The sequence below is a fragment of the Tasmannia lanceolata genome, unplaced genomic scaffold, assembly GCF_043159265.1.
Source record: "Tasmannia lanceolata isolate RefF3 unplaced genomic scaffold, GAP_Taslan_0.1 ptg000020l, whole genome shotgun sequence".
In the NCBI taxonomy this organism is placed as follows: domain Eukaryota; kingdom Viridiplantae; phylum Streptophyta; class Magnoliopsida; order Canellales; family Winteraceae; genus Tasmannia; species Tasmannia lanceolata.
The window spans coordinates 8512396-8522946 of record NW_027518697.1 but is presented as its reverse complement, the minus strand read 5'-3'; the positions used below and the strand labels follow the sequence as shown (position 1 = coordinate 8522946).

General features: G+C 37.7%; 1 protein-coding gene across 1 annotated transcript; it reads right to left on the bottom strand.

The window, feature by feature from the left end:
* Positions 1–1267: 1267 nt before the first annotated feature.
* On the bottom strand, positions 1268–7125 carry LOC143853692 (Radical SAM superfamily protein). The gene is made up of 7 exons (XM_077363411.1): positions 6606–7125; positions 5264–5445; positions 4847–4937; positions 4527–4684; positions 2522–2693; positions 2299–2409; positions 1268–1737 (listed from the first exon to the last, which is right to left on the bottom strand). The coding sequence occupies exons 1-7, from the start codon at positions 6975–6977 to the stop codon at positions 1660–1662; spliced, it is 1164 nt and encodes a 387-aa protein (XP_077219526.1). The 5' UTR covers positions 6978–7125; the 3' UTR covers positions 1268–1659.
* Between the last annotated feature and the right edge of the window lie 3426 nt (positions 7126–10551).

Genomic DNA, 10551 nt, shown 5'->3' with positions numbered 1-10551 from the left:
GCGTCATTTAATGACCATTGGGAACATGATTTTACACATTCTTTGATGAAAAAAAATCTCAAAACATGTGTAAAAGTATAAAAGTACGTGTAAAATCATGTTCCCAATGGTCATTAAATGATGATTAACCACACTCGTTAACAAAACCCAAGATAAAATTATCCAAGCATGGTAGCCAATCCCAAGAATAGCTTATCCAAAGATTTCTATCCCTGTGGAGAACAACCCATTTATGAGGAAGGCAAAAGACTGAGGAGAATACATTCTCAAGTGCATTACCTTGATAGTTCGCCTAAACCCATCTTTGTCATGGTTTAATCAATAACCCTCACTCCACATGGTTCCACACTATTCAACGTTTTCCATCTATGACCAAGTGGTTTCACAAACCCAAAAAAAAAAATAAATAAATAAATAAAAATAGTGGGGCCTACATTATCGGATGATCCGAACCATTTCTTTGTTAGGCCCCGCCTTAAGTAATCCATGCCTTAAAAGTCATCTCCATAGGATGAGCATAATAACCCTCAGTCCTATAAATGGATGACACGATATAAGAACTTCTACCGATCAGAGGGTTAGGGTCATCCTGTAGAGATGATTTCGTAACAAAGCCTATTTAAATCGGGGCCAAACAAATGAAGGGTTTGGATCATCCAATAACAATGGGTGATTTTAATGTCCGCATGACTCTAAAAAGTGCCCGCTGGAGTTGCCAGTCTCAAGTGTCCACACATTAAAGTTCAAGTCCCCAAAGAGTCATGGGCAATGTGGAGAAGTCCGCACATTAAAATTCCGCACGACTAACTCACCCTATATAAAAACTCCTTTGACCATATGAGTGAAGCTGAACTTCAATGAATGGATGATCTAAACCATTCATTTTTTTGGTCTGGACTGAGGACCTTATATAGGCCGTGCCCAAAAACGCAGGCCATAGGAAAACCCTAAACCGTTCGATTAGTGTAGTTTTCATTACTGTGCCCTTTTTCAAAGGAGGCCACAGATCGAAGGGTTAGGATCATCCCATCCCCCTCCACCCCCACCATCCTCTCTCCTTTTAGGCACAGCCTATCCACGGCCCTGATAAAAAAATGAATGGTTTAGATCATCCATTCATGAGGGCCCTGCTGTACTTTTTGGACCAACGTCTAATTTACCCCCTGCATGAAGGCATACTCCATATACTCCGATGGGTGTGAAGGAAGGGTAAATTAGGGTTTTCACAGAAAAAGGGATGATAAACTTCCAGTACCTTCCTGCTTCGGATATTAATGCATATAAGCCTTTATTTGCCTAGTAGAAAAATTATCACCAGATTAAAAAACCTTAGCTGTGTTTGACATGAACAAAGGAAAACATCTAAATATAGAAAAACAAAAACAATAGAATAATACTGTGATGGCACTAGTTATCTTCCCTTTTCTCTTCAAAGACTCTTCAATGAACAAAAAAATGAAGTTTATTACTTAAAATTCTCCACACAATCACTGCTCTTGCTCCTATAATTTGCAATCCCATACCTGCTCGTGCACCTATTGCTACCCATTTTTTATAAACAATGGGTGGAACAAAGGAATGAAGGATTTGAAGCATCCATACGAAAAGTCCCCAGCTGAGTAGTTGATCTTAATCCGTGCTAATGAATCACTGGAGCTGTCAGAAGCTTTGTTTAGCCCTTTCAGCTCTCACCATGCTCTGAACAAAAAGCTCGCCAGCTCTATAGGAAGATCGAACCTACGAAATCAAACCAGTACAAAAGAGCCAGTAAGTATCATAAAAGACTGAACTATTCAGTGAAAGCTTAAACAGCTAATGCTAGGTTCAAATGCCAATCAATTAAGTTGCTACCAAAATGAATCAATCACTAAGAAACATTTTACAGAATTAGCAAACACAACTCCATCTATACATGACGATATAAATGATCACTTGATATGGCGTTTAACCTTTCAATCCAATGATGACAATAGTTACAGCATGAGTCGGAAGTCCTGTCAATTCCGATTCCCTAAACAGCGTAATCTTGTTCTTCTTGTCATCTAAGAAAAGCCAAAGTTGGCTATAAGATTTGAGAGTTAAGAAATAATTTTGTTTTAGTTTCCTTAAAGATCACTAGATAGGAATGCCAATATATTGTTGTCATGTTCTCAGGTGCTTGGACTCTTGATGAGTGTATAGAGTATAGACCAATTAAGTCATATACTTGAAGTTCGTCATTGTTTGCCCATGACTCCAACCATTTGTGAGTATAGACTTATTGAGAACCTTTCAAAAATGAGGGTAATCTGAACTTACCAGAGGCCCACTGGCTACATAACGGAAACCGATCGATTCTCCATAATCCTTCCAGAAGGCAAACTTCTCGGGAGTGACATATTCCTTCACTGTCAAGTGCAATGGAGTTGGCTGCAAGCAACAATTCTTATGAGGCTCAATGTCCATAACACATAAAAGAAGGATTACAAAAGAAAATTTTGAAGCCCAATTTCTGGAATAAGCACTTCACATGTTATTTAACCTGTAAATACTGTCCCAGAGTCAGAATATCCACATTTATAGCCCTCAAATCAGCCATTGTTTCCTTCACCTCCTCATCCGATTCTCCAAGGCCTAGCATTATAGAAGATTTGGTTATCATCCCTTCCTTGCAGAGTTTTGCATGTTTTAGAACAGATAAACTCTGTTCATACCTGCATTTACAAATTTAAGATGACCTTAACACTAAAATCTAGAGTAGAAATGAAGGCAAGAAGCTATTTTAAAAAAAGAAAAGAAATGAAGGCAAGAAAAACTATTTTGTAACAGCTAAGACAACATTGACCTAACAATACTTGGTAAGTCAACATTGACCTAACAATAGTTGGACTGTAAGCCTTTCAAACCACACAAGAAGAAACATCAAATCTTAAGATCAAGGTTTAACAAAATGGCAACTCATTCACACTTGAAAATGGTCCAAGTTTGAGTCAACTCGAACTCAACCAAGTACTCAACTGAGTAAATCAAGTTTTTTTTTTACTAAAACATAGCTGAAAATAAGTAAAAGATCTAAAAAAAATTAAAAGAAATGATCAGCACAGTGATAAAAGGATCTTGTTTTGAGAAATAAAACAAGCATAAATTATGTGAAAATGTCTGAATCTAAATGCTGAAGTGGGAAAAGCCTGAAACATAGGAGCATGGGTTCAAAATCCACATCTTGTAAACTAAATAATCGTAATTAAAATACAAAAATATAATCTAGAGACTCAAAGTTTAACTCATAAATTGATCTTTTCACATCAGGATTCAGTACCTAGCACTCAATGTGCGAAATATAGCTCGCAAATCATCTAGAGATAAAACACAACTCGTATAAGTCACTGTGTTTTTAGCCCGGCTGGTGGACTCGGCGTGCATTCCACTTTCAGGGAGCGACAGGAGAATTTGGACTTGGAATCCCAATGGAATTTTTTCTGTTCATTCTCACTGTCACAGTCTCATGCCAGTGACTGTATCCTCGTCCACATCCAGACCTTGGAGAATTCCAGCCCTGAGAACAACCCCCACCCCACCACCACACATACACACGCACGCAACACGCATACACGAAAAAAAGAAGAAGAGTTTGTTGCATAGATGGCGTGCCTAAACAAATCCTCATGGTGGACCGACTTTGAAGCCGCAGAATGATATTAGTGGACCACTATGCCTTTTGCTTGAGAAGGGTTGAAAAGTAGATCATCTTTTCATTCATTGCAGGTTATCAATAGCGATTTGGGCATTAGTGCGTCAGCTCTTCAAGGTTGCCTAGGCCTTTCCTATGAATATCGAAGACCTATTTGTGAGTTAGAATTTTGCCCCTTGGCCTAGAAGGGGCCAAAGCATTTGGGGTTTATACCTCCTAGCATCCTTATGGGTGTGGTCATTTGGAAGGAAAGGAACAGCTGGAACTTCAAAGGAACATCCAAGACTTGTGTCATAAACTGAGCCAGTATGTATTTACTCCAATATTAGTACTCACATACAGTTTGGAATATTGACTGAAGATCACATAATTTAAATTGTAAAATACATTGGACATTGCGAAAAATGTTTATGTTATCGTTCATTTTCCAAATTTTTTAAAAGTTTCCTGATATTAGCAAACCAACATTGGATGCTATCATCTGTGTACGAAACAAACATGTATCTGTGCAAAAGTTACATAAACTTCATTACCATTGAATCCAATTTCCCTTGAACATAGACAAGAATGGGTCCATTACCAATTCTGTGCACTAAGACTGCCCAAACACGTGGGCTTGATGGCCAAGCTGATGTTCCAAATTTACAAATGAAACCGGCTTGTTAAATTCAATGACATTAAGTCCACTCAATCGAATGAATACATGTGCTGCTCAATTTGGACTCATGTTTACAGCTTCCTCTTGATTGAAGGAAATTTCAGAATATAATGTGATAGCTCAATTATTAACATGAAAAACAAAAAAGCAATTAGCTGTTTAAGTAGAAACAACATAAAGATTAGCATATGAGTTTACCCTGCCCGAGGATCCCTCACGATTCGTTGGAGCCGTTTTACAGTCTCAATATTGTGAGCAAACACATCAAGCCCTGAAAGTACCAGAGTTGATACAGCCTCTAAATCTCCTCGAAAATCAGAAGTTAGGCACTCAACCAGGATCTCAGATTTGAGATTCTGCACAACAAACCTAATGATATCAAAACATATAAATGTATACACATCAGCAATTTGTTGAAATGGTTTACACATCAGCATATTGTGTGTGGTGCATGTATCAACTTAATGGTAAAGAAGTTAAATGAAAGTAAAAGTATTACAGCGAATCAACATACAGACCTTCATAGCTTTAACTGTACGGGCAAAATGGCCACTTCCACCATCTGGTAGGTCGTCACGATCTACACTTGTCAACACAATATACTCCACACTGTCAAACATATAGACAAAATAACAAATACATAGGGTAAATTCAGTTCATGCCAAATGAAATATAATACAATAACAAAACCTAAATGAACTATGCGAATGTAAAATCTAACATCAATTTGTTAGCAATTATGCATGCGTAAATGGACACAAGCAAGCCACCAATTACCAGACACTGCGCCTTCATTTAGTATTCAATGTGTTAACGTATGCACCATGTAAACATAGGTGGCTTTATTTATCAAATTAACAAATGGTAAGAGAAATAATCCTCAAACAATGGCTTTTTGTTTCTTAAACAATGAGGTGAGACCATAAAAGACATACCCCCAGCTTGCAATTGCCCTGGCAGTGTTCTCTGGTTCCATTGGGTCAGGTGGTGCTGGGTTTTTGCTGGTTTTCACAGCACAGAACCTACAACCACGGGTGCAAGTATCCCCTAGGAGCATGATTGTTGCAGTCGCAATACCATCTACTTCCCCTCCTGCTCCTCCCCCTCCATTCCAACACTGCCCAAACAAAATCCTCACCACATGTTAGCAAGCATTCAAATTACCAAGTTCCATAACCCCATGACCAACCATCTCATATAACCCTCCATTCTAGTTATTTCTTCTTCAAAATTTTAATGTAGTATTACCATTCATTCTAGTTTTCACAGAGCAAAGGAGCAAAAAATGAGCTGATAGCCATAAAAAAAACACCTCAGCTAACCAAAGCTACAACTCCTTATTCCAAACTACAAGAAAAACAATCAAACTGTATAAAACCATACTCAACTCAATTCAACTCAACTAAGCCTTTGTCCCAAACCAGTTGGGGTCGGGTAATGAATCCTTTAGAAAATTGAAGAAGGTTAAAGGATCTACCCGGCTCAAATTGACTAAGTCTAATCCTGACACTAGTTGGGTTCGTCAACATGGATCATTTTCTTCCATTATCTCCTATCCAAACTCTATAAAACCATAAAACAAATAATTTATTTAATTCTTTTAAATACTAAAGCTTAATGGAAAAACTAAAATCTACTTAGAACCATAACGTGGAAAACTAGAAACCCATTTATCTACATTCTTGTTCCACCACTCCCAACAATCAAATGAGTCTATTTCTATACAGTATCACCATTATAAAAAAAAGACCCAAATAAACCATCATCCATAACATTATTAGTTATTACAATTACATCCAATTCACAAACTCCAAATGCAAACACACAAATTATCTGCCATATACATCATAGGGAAAACCCTAAACCCAATTATCTCTCATTTTCATTTCCCCAGATTAATAATACCAAAATAAAATAAAAATTGAGCTGAGCATCAGGATTAAAAAGGCCTAAAATGCAAGCATTTCACCAGAGTTAAGCAGAAAGTATAACATTAAATCTCCACAACAGTACAATTACAATAATAGTGAATAATCAAAGCCTAAATCTCAAAATTGACCCAAAAATAGGAAACCCAAAACCCAATTCAATTATGAGTTACCACAATAACCAAAACCCAAAACCCAATTCAATTACCTCTCCAATATCAGGGCATTGAATTCAATTACCATAATTAGGAAACCCAAAACCTAAACCCAAAAACTAACCCAAAATTAGGAAACCCAAAACCCAATTCAATTACCACAATAACCAAAACCCTAAACCCAATTCAATTACCTCTCCAATATTAGGGCATTGTGCTTCTTCACAGACTGTATTCAAATTCAACTTCGACAGAGACTCCTTAACCTTCCGATATCTCTCCCCCTGTGGTGCTCTCTGCCTCAACCAATCCGGTTTCTTAACATTCGGATCTCGGCCCGTATACGGGCCCAACCCGCCCGGATACGGGTTCGAAACTGCAGAGGATTCAAACAGTTTAGAAGGCTGTGTTGGTGACGAAGATGGGTTTTTCGATTCGATGTTTTTCGACAAATATACGGCCTCGGATCGTATAATTGGCCGATAGTATGAGTTTAGGGATTTGGGTTTTGGAGGAGGGTTTGGGATTTGAGAGATTGAGGGTTTTGAAAGGGTTTGATGAAGCATTTTAAGAGATGAGAATTTGGATCGAAATGAAAAGGGATTTAATGAAGAAATGAAATGTAGTTTTCTTGTTTTGTTTGTATTTTCCGGCCGTTGGTTTCTCCGCTGAAGAACTTTGGTTGTTTGTTATGTGTCTCAACTGTAATACTAACTTTAAACCTACCTGAGAAAATATATTCGCCCTCTTTTCTTACCTGAGTCACCCCCTCTAGTGTATTTATGAATTATGAGTTATGACCATGGTTTTAAATTTCAGCCAGGACCGAAACCTTCCGAAACCGAAATTGCAGAAATTTACCAAATTTGGGCAATTTCGGGTAATTTTTCTATAAATATTTATTTTTTATTTTTTACAGAATTTCGGCCGAAATGTCAGCCCAATAAACCGACATTTCGAGCGTTCCTAGTTTCGGTGACGACCGAAATTATACCCAAAACATAAGTGTAGTTTGATGTGTCACGATTGCATGATTAGAGTGATTTTTTTCGGCATAAGACTCACTATGCTATGAGAGGGTTCGCGTTTTATTATAATAAGCCCGCTCTCTATTGATCACCTTTAATTATTAACCATATCTTTATTCATCATTTTTCTCATATATCATTACTTATTAAGTATCAAATAGTACTCTCTTTTTTTCTTCTAATTTTTAGATCAAGCATTCGGTATTATATATGGGGAGTTTGTCGGTTTGTCCCATAAAACACTTCGGTTGACACGGTTTTAACTTTTAAGTAGTAGGGCTACTTCAAAAAGGAGAAAAGAAGCATGGAGAAATCTAGTGAAACAGGGCCGGATTGTATATCCCTCAGAAGAAAGCCAAACATTCTACAGCATATCGAAAGGTAAATATGATGTGAAAAACATATCTGAGATTTGTGGGAATTTTGTGTGGAAGTCCTCTCATGGGTGGTTGGTGATTATGGATTCGTCTTTTGAAGAGTTTTTACTGCTTCTAGAGCCTATATCCATGCAAACAATCAACATACCATTACCTCCACCACCACCACCACCACCGGAAAACGCTGTCGACGAATTCGATTGCTTTCTTCCCTTGCCCCCAACTGATCCAAACTACTTGATCTTTTTTATTAACACCATTAGTAGTCCATTCTTTCAATTTTATCAGGCATGTGACAATACATTCCCTTTTATAGACCATAAGGGTGTCTGTTGGGAAGAGCCACCACTAATGGTGGGTTATAACTGTTGAGGAAAAGCCTCCATTAAAGCCATTAACGTTTCCCTCAACAGTGATATTTGAAACGTTTATGCAATTAAAGGGGTGTGTCTATATTAAAACATGGGGGTAAAATGAAAACCGTTTTGGGCATTAAAAGGAACCTTTTTATTTAAACCCGGCCCCGGCCCGGCGAGGTGAGGCGCGCGCATGTGTGTTTTTTACACATGGGCTTGTGCTCTTCTAAAAGCCCAAGACCCAACAAATTCTAAAGCCTCTTTAAGGCTCAAGCCTTTCTTCAACTCTCCATCTTATATGGATGAGAAAATTTCTCTCAAGCTCCTATGTGGGACTATTTATTTTGCCTTAGAGAGCACAACATTCACACACACATCAAGGTCTTGGGTTCAAGTCCCCATCCGTGCAATTGATTCTAGTTTTCAAAGAAAGAGGGGGAGAACTTTAATTTGAATCTTCCCTCCAAATTTTAAACACAAAACAAAAGCATCTTTGACTTTTCTATTTAAAATATTTGAAATTGTCCAACACTAGCTTAAAAATGTAAGGCATTTAATAGGTAAAAGAAAATTCCCATCTATAAGGTTTTTATAACCTTGGAGCAAGCCAAGTTTTATGATTATATATAGTAATATGCATTCCTTTAATTCTACTATTTACTATGGAATTTAATTTCTTGTCTTTGTTGTGGTTGAAGGTTGGAAGCGACAAGGAGCGAGATAGCATTGTGCAAGGAAATGCAGATAGTAAGGAGACCAAGCAAGGAACCTCCTCCTCCTCCACCCCCAGAAACGATGAGGAGAAGATGGATGTGAAAGAGAGAAATTGGTCAAAGCCTCAAGATGGCATCATAGAGTTGATCAGATCAAATTAATTTCTAAGTAGAGATCACATCCATTCAATGAGGTATCTAAGAGTTGGAGATTGATCGAGCCTCTAGTACATTTATCTAGGAGACCACTGCTCTTGTTCAATCACAAAAGAGATGGTCTGTGCAAGTTCTTCGATCCGAAATATAACAAGATTTATGACTATGCCATCCCCCACCTATGTCATTTCCCTAGTGTGTATCGCAGTGATTTCACCGACAGTTTCTTGTTCTACTCTATGGAACGGAGTCCTGTACACTAGATTTTCACCGCTCCAAGAGTTATGGCAATAGCATCTGGATTTACAACCAGAGTGGTTGATTATACTGCTGGAAAGTTAAGTTGGAATAGAACTAAGGTAATCGTTCAAGTAAAATTTATGTGCTGGATTTTTTGTTGGTAAGTTTATGTTCACGCATTTTTGGAGACGTCCCAAGCTAAAATTGGGTGAAAACAGTGGGATGTGAGCTATATTTATTATTTCTTTCTTTCTTTTGAATAAATAGTCATCTTTCATTTTAGTATCATGTACTACTCATTGCATTTGGCCTTTTGTTTTCTTCCACTTTTCGGAAGTAATATTCAATTGGAGCTCTTGGTTCTCATTCGATTTTTGCTTTTCCTCCACATACCCAATTCTATTCATCATATCATTCCATAATGAGCAGAACAAATATGGTACAAAGAATACCTTCAAATAGACAGAGAACTGGCTTAAAATTTCACTCTATTTTCGCTTGTTTTCAGATCATCTACTTAAAAAACTGCAAAGGTGTTAGAACGTTTCCTGTTTTAGTGGCCTTGCATAGGCCTAGAATTAAAATTAGCAGCATGCTAAGCTATTGTTAAAATGAAATGTAGAAGGGATTGAACTTGTAGCTCAATGGTCGAGGCTTTGTTCCTCAACCTTGAGGTGACAGGTTCGATCCGAGCTTACCTACAAAAAAAACCATGAAATGCAGAAAGCAATAACTTGTTCTGAGCAAGGTGTACTGGAAACCTCCTAGCATGGGCTGTATATAGTGTCCTTTTGGTCCCTCTTCCTGCACGACGTTTTCACTCCATCATGACTTGGTAGAGTCAAGATCTGGTGTTAGATATCAACAATTTTGCCTAAAAATCCACTAGATCTAGTGTTTTCTCTAATACCAAATAGAGAAATTAGAATAGAAAGTAGAAAATGAAGGAAACTGTGCTTGTCTAACCAACGTGTCTGACGTACACTTGCCAAGTACAAAATAAAAGAAAGAGAGAAAATACCTTCAAAGACTACAACAAGATAGTCAAGATATACAAAATTTGGCCCTAGAGTCCAATCCCTCACAATAGTCTCCTAGAGAGGCAGTTGGGCTGTTTTTCACTCATATGATATTCCAAGTATTAGAGTGTATTCTATAATTCTAAGGGGTTAATAAACCCATATATCTGCAAAAGCCCAAAACTAGCCGTTTGGGAGCCCCCCCCAACGGCTCTCCAGCGCCTAGTTTTCACTATCCGTTAGCTTTTTAA

Excerpts from the sequence above, each read along its gene's own strand:
- LOC143853692 (XM_077363411.1), bottom strand. The coding sequence starts at position 6,977 with ATGCTTCATCAAACCCTTTCAAAACCCTCAATCTCTCAAATCCCAAAC. Across the intron at positions 4,685-4,846 it reads GTACAGTTAAAGCTATGAAG|AATCTCAAATCTGAGATCCT; the intron begins GTCTGTATGTTG and ends TTTGTTGTGCAG. Across the intron at positions 2,694-4,526 it reads GTGAGGGATCCTCGGGCAGG|GTATGAACAGAGTTTATCTG; the intron begins GTAAACTCATAT and ends TTGTAAATGCAG.